General features: G+C 41.2%; 1 protein-coding gene across 1 annotated transcript in view; it reads left to right on the forward strand.

The window, feature by feature from the left end:
- Positions 1 to 8,244, forward strand: part of MSL2 (male-specific lethal 2 homolog (Drosophila)) — a 45,791-nt gene extending 37,547 nt beyond the window's left edge. The window contains exon 2 of the mRNA XM_019503766.1: positions 4,121 to 8,244. Within this exon, the coding sequence (XP_019359311.1) occupies positions 4,121 to 5,694 (1,574 nt within the window). The 3' untranslated portion in view covers positions 5,695 to 8,244. The remainder of the gene's footprint in view (positions 1 to 4,120) is intronic.
- The last annotated feature ends 7,419 nt before the right edge of the window (positions 8,245 to 15,663 follow it).

The raw sequence follows: 15,663 nt of genomic DNA on the forward strand, positions 1-15,663 counted from the left end.
CACACTCCCCCCACAAACCCCACATGCTCCCATATCCACACCCTTGCCCCCCCACACATCTCAACCCCCCCCCACACACAAGTACCTGCATATAAAGAAGGTTGAAATAGTGTTATATTTAGTTTAATTTGTAAAAAGAGTTAAAAATTATCAATTGTGCATGATTTTGAAATTTTATGCACATAATTGCCTGGCATGTAACTATTATTGCTTGGATCACTTCCTTCTGAAAAGTATTAGTATACATAATTTCAGGAATTTCAGTTTGTATTCATTCTTATTATAAAGTTGCTCTACCCTTCCATTTCTTCCTGCTGAAAAAAAATCCCTCTTTTTTATTGTTTTACATTTTCATGAAATTGGAAACATAATTTTACATCTTATTTACCTGCTGTACACTTAAACAATCTTTTAACTTTACTCTAAATTCTTCCTTATCTCTAGTTACAATAAGGCTTGCTCTTTTCGAACTCCCTAAAGGTAGTCTATATTTTTCTAGAAATCAGATATCCAAAAATACCATATCCCTTATGTGTCTTTTTTTATGAGCTGTGGAGAAGGTTCATGCTATTTCCTTTATGATTATATGTTACTTTTGCACATGGAGCCCCTAATTGCTCTTTGTATTGCGAATGTATGTAACTTGCTGTGCATCTCAGTCTTGTTAGCAATATCAACGGTCATATTTAACTGTGTTGTTACTTGCTTTGTGCTACTTTTCCTCCAATGGTAATTGCTTATTTTTCTGCTCCTGATTCTGTTTGTTTTAGTTCTTTTATCTTAGCTAATATTGGAATACTGTTAACAGCTACATATTTTAGTTATGTGCTGTTTACCCTTTTCTGACCACTAACTGGGTGGGGACTAGTCTTTTAATCATGTCTTCAGGTCTCCAAATGTTATGTGAATCCCAAATTTCTCAGGCTGTGTTACCAAGTACATCCAGTGATTTTGATTCCAGTATCAATTGCTTTTTCTTTCCATGAGGAAGATCTGGGAGATCTGTTTCTTCTGTTTGCTTCTTGAGTGCTTTGAAATATTAATGCTTTCAAATAGCTATTCTCTAATGTTTGTCCACCTGAGGGTAGATAGTAGAGTTTATCTGTGTTTCTCAGGGTATGTTAGGGCCTTGTGTCTCCTGTCCTGGCAGAAGTTACTTGCCCATACTAGTCATTGATTTCCTTTTCAGTTTTTGCAAATGATCTCTGAGGTATTTGTAAAAATTCACATGGACAAATTCCATTTTTTGGCTTGTTTTATAAGTTAAACCTCTGCAGTGCATTCTTGAAGATGTGTGCCTAGTCACTGACAGATGACTTTTTTCTAGTTCTACTGGATGAGTAAAACTTTTTAAACAGGAGGATAGTGAATACTGTGCTTTTAGTAGTACAGTATTGGAGAGCAATAGCTGTGATGGTCTAGGAATTATGCTAGAGGCAAGGATTTTTGTGGGTGATCTCTTTTATTGGACCAACTGCATGATTAGGATAAAGCTAGGTAAGCTTTTGAATGTAAGGCATTCTTATCAGTTCTGAGGAAAGCAGCAAGCACAGTGATGATTAAAACAGTGGATAGGGCTGTGAAATTGGAGAGGGGAGCAATGCCCAGGGATAGCAGACAGTTAGCAGCAGAAAAAATTGATTAATGGGAGATCAAGACTTATCAAAAGGGAAAAGAGTGAACAAAATTTCAGGAATCAGGGAAATAATAGTTTATCATAAAGTCATTATTGTTCAGTCCTTGGTTCTTAGTGTCCAGCCAGTTTATGATTTTTTGTTCCCAAACTTGTATTTTAAAGGTGTTTGGTAGGTTTCCCTTGAGCACAAGGATAGTGAAGTCAGAAGGCAAGTGGCTGTGACATGAAAAATATTCTTCTCTTGGCATTTGTGTGTCTCTGTCCTTTGTATTCTTCCTGTGAGTTCACTGTGGTGCGTAGTTGCTGTTCATTTTCACTCAGTAGTTACCATGGGTATTTGAGGGGTTGTTGGTTGTAGCCATGTTGGTCTAAGGACATCTACTCGAAGACCCTTGCCTGCCCGTGGGTATTTGGTGCATTGGATCAGCTATCATGTTTTGGGAAAGATGTGTATGATTTGAATTCTGCTGAGTTCATTGGTTCATTGTGGGGGGGGGGGGATGATTGTTTTAGTGGTGATGTCTGGGTTGACAGGTTAAGCATCTATTGTTAAGGCAAGGCTGTGTCCCTTTTGTCTGTTGATGAAGAGTTTTCTGATGTTGATGAGTTGATCTGGCTTTTGAATAATGATGGATTGGGAGGTTAGGGGGCTGTTTGAAAGACAGGAGCGGAGGGGCTGGGAATGTTTCTCTCAATATCTGATCTTTGTCTGAGTATGGCTGTAATTGATGATTCTTCCAATCCAGGGATGTCATCTCATCTGCCCTCTCCTCCAGCAGGCTAGATTAATGACCCTGGCCCGTGTTCCCCCATGCTGGATCCAGTGGCTGCTCCAGGATCTGTGCTACATGTAGCATACATCCTGGAGCAGCCAGTCTGAAACCTGACCTGTGCTGCACATGGCATGCTGCCCCAGCTGAGGTGTGTGGCGTGCATCCCAGGCCCTGTCCCTGGAACCAGTCTGAGTTCATTTAAAGCAGGGGCAGCACTGGAGTTTGGATAATTGGGTTCCGTGGGACCAATGCGACGCTTGGGCCATATATTTGACCTGTGTTCTAATCAGTTCCAGTGTGGGGTGGCAGGTGACCACCAGGGTCAGAGGGATGAGGGGTTCTTGTATTGTAGGTTACTGCAAGGTACCTGGGTGATACTTTCAAAGATAATTGGTTTCTCTGCTGGATTGTCCTTTTTGTGTAAAGGTAGTGTGAAAGTGATGTGATGTAACTGTGATGGTCCAGAAATTTTTCATTCTCTTCTTGCTACAGGTATCTTTTTTTTTTCTCTCTCTCTCTTTTTCCTGAGAGGCATTGGCTACATCCAGAGGTGGGAATTTTAACTGAGGTATTGCCATGCTCCTGTTGGAGCTAAAAAATCCCAGAGGTTTCTGGTTAGGGGCAGGACCCTCTGTTCAGGATCAGACCAATTGCCCTGTTTGGGATCAGGAAAGAATTTTACCTCGTAGTGAGATGGATCATCATGGACTGTTAGGGGTTTTTCCTTTCTTTGTAGCAGGAGCATGGTCCTCTTCCCTGTCTCTCAGGTGTTTTTTAACAGCCACTTCCTGTCTTCCAGTGGAAAGACATTGAGAGTGCCTTCAACCCACTGCTTTGCCTGTGGCAAGTTAGGATGTTCTTGGTGTTTTGGGACAACATTTTTGGTAGTAGAGTAAGTGGGTTGCTTGTGTCATTTTAAGAATAGTTCAACCAATGGAACTCAGTCTCGTAGAGCAGTTGGTTGGGAACAGGCCACCACGCCCTTCCAGTAGTGGGGAGGAAGTGGAGGGGGGGAGGCAGGTAGATGCTTATGTCAGGGGGAGGGGAGGGAGAAAGTAGGGGCATCTCCAGAAGGGATCAGTGACATGGCTTAGGACAGGGTACAGGACACACTGGGCTGAACTTCTTCCCTGTGTTTCAGGTTGGATCCTGTCACTTAATGGGTGGTTTCTGGCCTGTGGCCCATAGGATAAGCACTACTGGGCTAGACAACCACTTGTATTGAATAGGTAGGGACAATCCTGCCTTAAGCAGAGCTTTGGACCATATGATTGCCGGAGGTCCTCCAGTCCTACTTTTCTATGATTTTGTGAGTCTGAATAAATCTCTTGGCTAATATATAATAATGTTATTTATTATGTTGCTGTGTTGAGGTAAAGACAGTGTAGAAGGGGGATGTGCTGATGTACTCTGAAGATTAAGTTGACAAGATAACAGTACATCAGTTCTCAGTCTTATTTTTTTTCTCTTTGAAATAGAGAAATAGTTTTTTACTACAGTACTCTTTGAAGACTGTGAATACAGCAGCAGTTAACAAGCCCTCTGGCATTTCATGTTGTTCACACAGCCGCAGTGTTTTCCAGACTTGACTTTAGGATTGAATGCTGTTCACGTGATTTCTAGAGCTTTGTCAGTAGGAAGATCCTCTTATTTTTATCCTGGTAGCGTGTAGCACCTGGTCTCTCTAACTTTTTTTTTTCCCCCCCCTTAGGAAATTTGCTCCAAGACCCCATTGCTCCCACCAACTCCACGTGTCAACATTATGTCTGCAAAACTTGTAAAGGCAAGAAGATGATGATGAAACCATCCTGTAGTTGGTGCAAAGACTATGAACAGTTTGAGGAAAATAAGCAGCTAAGCATTCTAGTGAACTGCTATAAAAAACTGTGCGAGTACATAACACAAACTCCCTTGGCACGAGACATAATACAAGCAGTGGACTGTTCTGATCTTTTGGCTTTGCTCAAAGATGGATCACCACTCCACGAAGACACAGAAAAGACTTCTGATGCTTTGGGTGTGACACATTCCCCAGTTCCTACAACCTCAGAACATACAAATGACCCTCAAGCTGGTTTTTCTTCAATATCTGAAAGCACACACAATATTGATATTAGGGGTTCTGTTATCAATGGGTTGCCCAACTGTAATGGGCTTTCGGTTGATAAACTTGGAGTTAATATTCCTTCTCCTGAACATGCAAATACGATTGATGTATGCAGTGCTGGAGAGTATATAAAAACTGAAGATCTCTCAAGCAGCCTGCAGCCTGTGTGCGATACAGTGCCGACCAGTGACTTGTGTACAACAGGCATTGACATCTGCAGTTTCACAGAAGATATAAAACCTGGTGGCTCTCTCTTGCTGAGTGTTGAGGAAGTGCTCCGGAGCTTAGAAACTGTTTCGAACACTGAAGTCTGTGCTTCTAATTTGCAGCCCAGTTTGGAAGCCAGTCCTTTTCTACAGCTTTCCCCCCCATCTCTTAGCCATAGTGTTTTCATGTCAACAGGTGCTTCACCTCATGGGATCTCATGCACAGCAGCAACACCTAAGGTAGTTAAGTTAAACAGGAAGCGATCCCGATCAGAAAGTGACAGTGAAAAGGTTCAACCCCTCCCAATTTCCAGCATCCTCTGTGGCCCAACCTTGGGAGCATCAGCTCCTGTAACAGTGAAACAGGAAAATAAAATGTCCTTGCAGCCTGTAGCAACTGTTCCTAATGGAGGCACAACTCCCAAAATCAGTAAAACTGTACTCCTGTCCAACAAGAGCCTGAAAAAGAACCTCGAACACCCCCCCAAGAAATCCCACCCGAAAGCCAAACCAGGAATGCTGAAAACAAAAGACAAAGCAAAGGAAAAAGTTCCTAGCAGTAACGTTATGCCAGGAAGTCCAACAAAAACTGTGTACAAGAAGCCGCAAGAAAAGAAGGGGTGTAAATGTGGTCGTGCCACCCAAAATCCAAGTGTTCTTACATGCCGTGGCCAACGCTGCCCTTGTTACTCGAACCGTAAAGCCTGCTTAGACTGCATATGCCGTGGGTGCCAAAACTCATACATGGCTAATGGGGAAAAGAAGCTGGAGGCATTTGCAGTGCCAGAAAAGGCCTTGGAGCAGACTAGGCTTACTTTGGGCATTAATGTGACAAGCATTGCTGTGCGGAACGCCAGCACAAGCACCAGTGTAATTAATGTGACAGGGTCACCAGTAACTACATATTTAGCTGCCAGTACACACGATGATAAAAGTTTGGATGAAGCTATAGACATGAGATATGACTGTTAAATCATTTTCTGTCTTTTCCCTGCCCTTAGTAGGGGAACTGCTACAGTTTTAAGGCAGCTATGGTTCTGTTTAACTTGCTGGAGCTCCTGCGATTAGATCACTTGTATCAAGTGTTTTTCATTGCTATGTTATGTGTGTTAGTGTCTGGGAAATAGTTTGCAGATAACGGAGGAGTTACCCTAAAACTGTCCTTAGTTCTTACAGCACCTCATAGTTTGAGATCAACTGCTGATGTAAATGATTTTAATACAAAATGATTTTTGGTGAGGAAAAACATTAACCTCATTGTACCAGTTCGTGCTTTGTGCACAATCAAAGCTTCCAACTAAATGGAAAGAAGTGGAGTCTAGGCAGTCTGTCAAAGTTGGGCTAGTTTATAATGTACAGAAGTAATTCTTGATTACTTAGGGAGTCAGTGTTGCTAGAAAATCACATCCTGTTTCTGTTGAAAACAGCGTTAAGCTGAGGAATGAATGCAGTCATTGAATGACAACATCTCACTTCTGATCATGAGAATTGGTTATCTAGACCATAGTTATCTAAAAATCAGTAAAACTAATTTCTGAGCAGCAGGTTGGAAATTGTGTCAACTGGGTTGTGTCAACATTACTCTAGTGTCACTCAAAATTCTCCAGTACGTAAGCCTTGGTGTAGTAGCTTTATTCACTTTTTCTCCGAAGAACTTTCTAGATTGTCACAGGTATATTTTAACTTTTTGTTCCTAACTCCTTTTACCTATTACTGTTCATTTTGGGGAAATAACGTGTATGAAGAAGGTTCAGATCTTACAAGCACACACCCATGTAGTTCCCACTGCTTTCATTGGCACCTGCTTGCCATACCTTGAGAGGAGAATATAGCAAAAAAGGTGCATCTGCTCTGGGTTAGTTTTTTTTGTTCCAATAGTTAAGGCCCATAATACATCCAGGTTTATACAGCATTTACCACCATTGGTTCCTTTCTTCCTTGGCTCAGTTATAAAGGAGGTTAACGGTGTTTAATTGTGATGCATTTGGGATCGCCACACCAGGAAAATGTCCCATTGCCCCTCAGTCCAGACAGAAGTTGGGGGATACAGGGTAAAATTGATTTCATTAGCCATTAGAGAAAGCATGCTGGTTCCACTCTGGATACTGGGGCTTTGGGACCGTTTCAACACCAGGTAAGTATTCTGTTCACAACGGGACATTGCAAGAGTAGGTGTGGCTAAACGCCTCTATAAATGTAAACTTTTTGTGCAAAATTATTTATTTCCAAGTTAATACCTGAAAATAGGGGTAGATTAAGAAGATTGCTGCTCTCCATGTAGAGCACCTGACAGCATCTTGACTGGCTTTTTTTGTTTGCATTTTTAACTATTCTTTGTCAAACTTCTTCAGGGAGGGAAGCAGAGAGGGGTGTCTAATCTCTTAAGTGATGCGATAAAACATTGGCTGACTCGAATACAAAAGGACTTCCTATTTTAACAGCATGTCTAAAGAAAAATTAGCAGTAGAATTTTTCAAAATCCTTGATGGTTGCCATCTTTTTTAATTCATTACATGCCATTTCCTGTGCATTATGACATAATGTTAGGTATCTTTTTGATTTGGCACAAAGCACCTACAATGACGGTTATTCACCTGTCTAAGCAAGAAGCAAAAATCCTTTGGTCAATAATTAAATGACACCTCCCTTTGTTTCGTAGTGTACCATGGTGTCATTTTTTGTGAATGTGGTCAGATTTTTTTTTTTATTATTATTATTTTTTGTTGGTTTTTGGTTTGTTTTTTTCCCCTGTCATTTTTGTAGGGTGGGGCAGGGTGGGGGTGGGGGGTTAAAGCCATAGGAAGAAAAATGTGATGTATGTGTCCAGTCTGTACTTTTTTGTTTTTTGTTTTGCAAGAAGAGTTGAAAAATATTTTTGATAATGAGTAAATGGTGGAAAATGCTTCATAGTATTCTTGTCTTTATTTGCCAACCCAAGGACCTGAATTCTGTGTTCTTATCTTCCTTAAGGTTTCACAATGTCCTATTAAAAACGTATTTAGTTAAATTTGTATGTGATTTTGTGTTGACCAAGAAGTTCCTGCCGTTTTCTACCTTTTGGTGGTTTGACCTAGTAATGTAAATCTGTTTGTTATTCCACTATATGTATAAAAAAAAAAAAAAAAATCACTAATGGATTTTATTAAAGTGAGACTGAGTAGCATGGCTAGTTTCCGAACACTTTGCAAAGCTATTAAGTTTTGCTGAGATTGTTGCTAGTACGTTTACTAGGCCTCTAAATGACATACATGGGTACCCACTGCTCCCTAAATGTGGAGTCATTTGGAATTTTTTATTTTAATTTTACTGCTACATTAAATATGGTTCTAATACTTGGAGATATAGTTGAAGTGTTTTGGAACCATTGATAGGGGAGCCCTGATCGTTAATGTAACATTGCAAATGGTAAATTCAGGTTGTTTTTTTAAACAAGCTTCCTTTTATGCTGCCACGTTCTTGAAATGTATATTAAAATTTAAATTGATTAATAAATATTAGTTTTCTAATTCTATTTTGTAGCTACTGAGGGAATCGGTGTGGCATACATTTTATTCATTGTTTGAATATTTTTAATCTGTAGTAGAGGATTATTTGTGTTTTTGTAATTACATAAAATTAGGGGGTTTTTACTTCTCTGGTTGTTGATAAGTATGTTGACTATAGGATCAGACCGAGGTTGGCAAAGAGAAAACTGCAGTGAAATGGTTACCATAGTTCTCTCTTTTTGGGACCCTTTAAAACAATCAGAATAGTAATTTAAATGGTCTTTGCAATTTTGTTGCCTGCCTATGCTAACAAATTTCACAGTTGCTGCCACTGGTGGAGTTGTTCCATGTGGGTCATGCCATAGTAGGAAATTTTGAAGACAGTGTTAATGTAGACTAGAACAGAAGGGCTTCTAGTGAATTAGGAAGCATGTGCTGGTTCCCCTCTCCTCTGAATCCCCCAAAGTTAAGTTAGTTATCTTGTAAACATTTTTCCATTTTTTTTAATGTTAGAATTGCCTCAAACAAAATGCAGCTGGTGAAGGAGCTAGTTGTTATGATGTGAGCTACTTCCTAGATGAGCATCTGCTACAAAGACTGAAAAATTAAATATCTTTTTTTTAAATGCTACAGAAGTAACTTTTCTAGTTTGTTCAGGGCTGCATAAGGTTTCTTCTGGAAAGGAGCCATTTATATGTTACAGAATTGATATATTTTGATAGTGTTGGAGTGATGTCACTATGATGGTACAGGAAATATGCCAGAGGCATGGATTTTTGTGGGTATCTTTTATTGGACTGCATGGGACCTGATGAAGAATGTCTTGCATTTGAAAGCTTATCCCAGCCAGGCAGTTGGTCCAGTAAAAGATGTTACCCACAAAAATCCATACATCTCACAGAGTTAATATTGTGTTCATACCCATATCACTCATACAAGGAACCCTTTTTCAAGGAGTAGACGGGAAAACCTTTCCAATATACCAGTCTCCCATTTATATAGAATTAAGGCTTCTTATTTTATTTTACCTAATAAAACACCCCTGTGCAAAAAAATGAAATTGCTGTTTGTCTGATAAACATCAGGAAAACCCCTGAAACCATCAGTGAATTGGTGCTGACCTCACCTCATCCAAATAAGGTTTTCTGCAGTTTTCCGTAGGTGGTGTCCCTGTTCCTGGCTGGATCTAACAATAATTCATGTTGGGTACTCCAAACTCACCCCAGCTGCTGCTTGGCAGAAAATTCCTACATGTCTATTGGACACTCCATAGACAGGGCTATATGTATAGATGTTGGATTTCAAACCATGCAGTACTAAAAACTAAATGCAATTTCAAGAGAGGCCTGTGCAAAAAAGGTACATCTGGACTCATCAGGATCTTGTGGAAGGCAGTTAAAGGCAAGAATGTCCTAGTGTCAAGTGCTGTGGAATGGCTATATTTATTGTGCCAAGAAAAGTTGCTAGAAGTATCCCGTCTCTTCCAACTAAAACCATGTAAATCTGAAAAACCTGCTGATAGAAACCAGGTATGAACACGGTTGCTGAAACCATAAGACAGTTTAAGAGAAGGAAATAAGGAGATGCATGTTAAAGGATTTTGTTGCAATCCGGAGAGAGTAGCTCCATGGGTCAGATCTGGCCTGGGAGCCATGTCTGACACCCCTGCTTCAAAGCCATAAAAAGCAAAAGCCCCCCATCATGCCTGAGGCTTGGATATTGATATATGACTTGCACTTCTCAGAGTAAAGCCTGAAAACATTGTAGACATGGAAAACAAAAGCATCATGTGTAACACATGAGGATCCTCTTCAGTCTTGCAAAAGAACTGCACCAAACCTACATAACTTCTGTTTTAGTCTGAAAGAAAGTTTTGACGACCGATTTCAACTAAGCCATGAGCACATCCATTTGGGGTTTTTCAATCCATTATTTTTATGGTGGCAAAACTAGGTGTATCGCTTTAAAGAGGAGAGTTCCCTTTCCCAGAGTACATCTATGTAATTTTAGGCGGTTCCAAGAGGAAGGTAATTAGGGTAGGTCAGGAAAGTAAGTTACTGCACCTTGTGATATTCTGTTATTTAGGTACAATAATTCTGAGTAGCTTCAAAGTGCTTTCACAGCTCAGTGAGTTTTAAAGAACGATTATTATAATGAAATACTGTGGGAAGCCAGTTAAATTTGCATTAGGAATCTGTCCCATATTTAAGTGGTAAAAAAAATAGCAACGGAAAGAAGAATCAAGTGGGTACTGCAAGTCTGACAACATCTTGACATTGCCAATCAAAGACGGGAAACTGGAGTCACAGATACAAAATATAAATATGTTAAGTCTTTGCACATGGGATTAAATAATGTGAACTTTATGCTGTGGGCAATAACAAGAGAAGTGGAATTGAAAGCTATGTATGATGTTATCTGAATGATACTGAGGAAGATGATTTTAGGGCAACAGGAAGGAATGATGCGAGCAATAATGCTGTGAAAGCACAGGGAACCAAGTTACTCTTAAAATCAAAGTTCTTTATTTGCAAAAGAAAAAAATAGCTCCCCCCTCCCCCTACCCACAAGACAGTAAAGGTAAAACCAAGACAGCATAAGTCATCTTCAAACTACCATTCCTAACACATTTCAGAACCTCTCATAATGACTCTTGTACTCCTTGTAATTTTTATTGACTTAGGCTACAATACATAAGTAAACCTTTACCTTACAAGCATCATTGAAATATGATTTTTTTTAACAGTATTCTGCTTTCATTTAAGACGTGATTTAATACAGCATGCTAAAAGTTATACCATTTGCAGTGGCATTGGGTGATCTTTTTAGGCCTTTATTTTTATAAGTATAGTCTGTTGAATTGCTTCCTGGAATATCCCATTCAGTTGGCTTAGCCAGTTCTCTGAAGTCATTTAATAAGCCAAGATGTTTTCTGTGCCAGCTGCAAGACTGAGACTGCATGCAACCTGGTTCAAGTAGCAAATTTTACAATACCGCCACACAGTGGCAGACAAAAGAAAATATAAGTCTGTGTTAGAGTGGCTGCCTGCATTTTTTTTTTTCTAAAGAAAACTGTCATGTAGAAATACTACTGTTGCCTAAGAGAAAAAAGATCATGCTGACATTGATTAGAGTCACAGTTTGCTTGTACTTAACCATGTCTCCTCTTTTACACAGTAAAATGCACAATAATTTACAAAGTGTGTATCCTAGGTATGACCATAAACTGCATCTGACTGGATGGCCTGGTGGCAACGTGGTGGGGCTACTCATGGCAGGGTAGCTCCTATAAAATACCACAATGTTGCAACCTCCAGAGTGAGGTGAGTAATAGGGCACTCAAAATCCTAGCCCCCACTGCCTAGTGGGTACTCTGGTTGGACAAAGGTTAAGGAACATCATCCTGGCAAGCGCCCCCTCGCCAAGGCATTAGGCAGTTTTTATCTGTTGCTCTCTGGCAGAAGCTACAACCATCAAGGCACCGAATGTCTGGATTTGGTCTGGCCTTTGGATTCTGTTTTGGTAGTCTAAATGGAGATGGTAGATCTTGGGCAGTCTGCACTCCTCCATACTCTTGCCTGGGCATATGCGTCAAAGGTTTTGATGTGATAGTCACAGGACTCCATACAAGCAGATTCATCAGGCACCTGAGTAGACCTCTTCTGTGTACATTTAAGATTAAGAGGATTGACAGTTGCCTGCCATGTATCAAAATAGAATCAAGGCTGTTTGTTTCTAAGGGGAAAGGACTTCAAATTTTGCAAGACAAAAGCAAACCAACTAAGGAGAATAGAAAGGTCAATAAGTTCATGTTTCTGTTGTGTGATTCAGGTTTCAAAACTGAATTTTACTTGCATTTCTTGAGTCTACTAAGTAGGCAAAATGAATTCAATTTACTTAAGTTGGATTTGAAACCAAGACAAAGGAGTGGGGTGATTTGTAGCATGTCAAGACCTGGGAAAACCAGAAATAGATATTTATGATGTTGAAAATTTTCATTAATTTCTGATAAGAGCAAAAGCAATGTGAAACAAAATGTTGTTAGCTTGACTAATGTTGGGAATTGAGCTGGGCAGCAGTCCTGGCTACAGTCCTCTTCTCCAAGTTTGGATTCCAGTGTCCTAAAAGATGTGCTGCCCTCTAAAGCATTTTGGCTGTGTCTACATGAGACACTTTACTGCACAGTAAACGAATCTACTGCACAGTAAAGCATCACTATGTAAACATGCAGGCACTTACTGTGTAGGAAATTAGTCTATTTGGTAGTAAATTTACTGTACAGTGAAGCCAAATAGTGTTAATTGTATGTGTTAGACATGCCCTTTGTGCACTCTTAGGTTAGCCCACTTGGTTATGATTTTAGGTGCAACTTCCTATATAAAAAGTCATCTGACACTAAATTTTTATCATGCCAGCACAGGAAACCTATGCCATAAGAGTTATTAAAATGGCATCTGATTACAAAGGTTGGATAAAATATTTTTTCTGTGTATAATATAATTACAGCTTTCAAATGTGTGAGCAAGAGAAGGCAATGGGGGATGTCAGTGTTGGATTAAAGGCCACAGATCTGCATTGGTTTAAGATCATGTTAATGGTTTGCATGCTGTGTTTGAAAAGAGACAAGACAGGGCCAAGAGAGTTACCACAGGCTGGCAAACTGTGCCTTGAAACACTTTGTTACTATATGTTGATCCTGCTAGGAAAAAGGTAAGTGGATTCTGCTGACCGCAAGGTAGGCAACTCCTATCACCTTGATATGAAGCAGGAAAGCAGATTTTTTGGGAGAGATTAATTTGTGTTTGGGCTGGGCAGTCCTGAGGAAGAAACAAGAAGGGCTACTGAGTGGTGGGAGAAGGGTTGAAGAAAACTCTCTTGTCACTCTTAAAGTCCAACTCTAGCAAGGTTAGTGTGGATTCCAAATAGTGGGGGAGGACTGTTTTGCAGGAAAGGCACCGGCCAACATGGCATTAGCATGAAATAGGAAGTTGAAGCCCCTTTGTAACAGGTATGTGAGGAGAAATAGATCCTAAATTAAACAGTAGAACAGAAGAAAGAACAAGTAGCAGCTGCTGGTCCAGACTACAGCATAAGAAGAACATCAGTGGCAATTGAAAGAGCATCTGTACTGGGGACTCATCAAACACCAGTGTTTTGCCATTCCTGAAGAGATGGGCTGATGACCTGAAGCACTTGTATTTTTGAGCAGGTAGCCGTGTTGCTTGGTTGGAGAGTCCTCGGCTTTCCATTTCACTCCATTAGCAGATGACTTAGCAGCGGGATTTCACACCCCCAGGAAGGGTTACTGCAATCCTGACGTAACTAGGAATTTCATAAGAGCACCACTGATAGCAGCATGTAGTCAATTCTTTCTTTGGAGGTGCTGATGTGCCCCTTCCAATGACTGGGCGACTTAGTTCATCAAGCTAAAATCTTGGACAGTGAAAAAATGTATTGATACAATGTTTAGTACAATATTTAAATAGCCAGTGTCTTTGCCAGCAAATGGGTGTGCCCCTACCAGTTGCCTGCAGTAACAGAGGCTGAGCAGTGTACTGAAGATGACATGCAGGTTGAGATGACTGCTACAGCCCAGTCCTGATAGTTCTATGAAATGGACTGAAAAATTAGCAGAGGGAAAGCCAAGAGTTGGAGGTGGATCTTTAGAGGTCATCTAAACTCTAAAGGAGCCTCTGACTTTAGGGGGTGTTTGATTTCACTGAGACCACAGCCAAAAAGCCCTGTCGCACACAACTATAGGGAAGCCATTTGCCTCAATAGTAAAACATGCCACTATAGTGTTATTCAGACAACTTAGCACCATAAAGCAACCTTGGGGGAGGGAACTGAGTATTTATCTCCAGTTTACAGAACATGAAATTGCAACAAAGAGGGTCTTGCATAGTAGCAGAGCCAGGATCAGACCTGGAAACCTGATTATTTCCATCTTGCGCTCATTCCTCCAAGCCATCTTTCTCTTCTCTTGTTTGCTTTTCAGGGCATGCACAGGTCTGCTCTTTTCAGGGAGCAGTACTGGCAACACCATGGAAATGTGATCAGAGGAGGCAGTTGCAGTGCACAGATGAATAGAAGGCAATGGTAGCCAGCCTCCTGGAAATGGGATGGACCCTGACATGGTGATGTGTGTTGAAGGCACACCCATTGTTGCACTAGACTCCTTTGTTGTAGCCTTTCTGCGAGTAGAGAGTTGAGAGAGTTGCTTCAGTTGGGGTGGTTCAGGCCTGGGGCCATCTAGGAGGTTGATAGGCATATGCCTAAAAAGTATGAGAAAGTGGAAGGGAAAGGTTGTATCATGTTTGTTGGGGACATGAATTTGTGGAGGGAAGAGCAAACGCAAGCAGTTCCTTCAATGTGGCTTTCCAGGGACATACTTGCCAGACTAGCAGAAATTATAGCTGGAAACTCTCTCTCTCTGCAGGTATTCATCCAGTTGAGAAAGAGTTCATTGGATCATTGCAACCTCACTCAGGTAGGTGACTTGATTCCCCATCTGGACATAAATGAGGGTTGGCATGGCTCTGGCAGAAGCCTTGAGAAAGTCCTGTCTAGGAAGGTTGGAGCTGAATGTTGCATGTAGTTTGTGCATTTTACCAGTTACAGCAGCATCTAGAGGCCTCAATGAGAGGCTAATGTATTGTTTCCTGCATTGTGTGTATAGGAACATCAGATCTTCAGGAACTGTGCAAGTATGGACTCTATATAGCATGAGAGGCTGAATGATTGAAAAGGATCTTGTTCCAGCATACAGCAGGTTCCTTGTCAGTCTTCCATACATGTGAACATGTTCTTACAAGTGCCCTAGTAATGCTTCACTCTGACAAGAAGGGAGTTCCCCAGCCTGTAGGTATGGCGCTGGTTCTTCCTCCCCAGGTGCAGCACCTTGCACTTGTCAGTGTTGAATCCCATCCAATTCTTGTCCGCCCACCCCTGTAACCTGTCTAGGTCCAATGAAGTCACTGTCTAGTCACTGATGAAGATGTTGAACAGTGTGGGCCATCATCTTCATCAGTGACTTGGATGAGGGGGTAAAAAGCACCCGGTTCAAATTTGCTGACAACACTAAGATGTGGGGGGATGTGGTCACGCTAGACAGGAGGAATAGGCTGCAGTCAGACCTAGACAGGTTACAGGGGTGGATGGATGAGAACAGGATGGGTTTCAACACTGACAAGTGCAAGGTGCTGCACCTGGGGGGAGGAAGAACCAGCAGCATACCTACAGGCTGGGGAACTCCCTTCTTGGCAGTGCAGAGACAGAAAAGGATCTTGGAGTCATCACTGATGCCAAAATGAACATGGCCCGGCAGTGTGGGGACATGGTCAGGAAGGCCAACCACATCTTGTCATGCATCCACAGATGCATCTCAAGCAGGTCCAAGGAGGTGATCCTCCCCCTCTATGCAACACTGGTCAGGCCGCAGCTGGAGTACTGCGTC

The sequence above is a fragment of the Gavialis gangeticus genome, unplaced genomic scaffold (assembly GCF_001723915.1).
Source record: "Gavialis gangeticus isolate Ggan-Ray unplaced genomic scaffold, GavGan_comp1, whole genome shotgun sequence".
Taxonomy (NCBI): domain Eukaryota; kingdom Metazoa; phylum Chordata; order Crocodylia; family Gavialidae; genus Gavialis; species Gavialis gangeticus.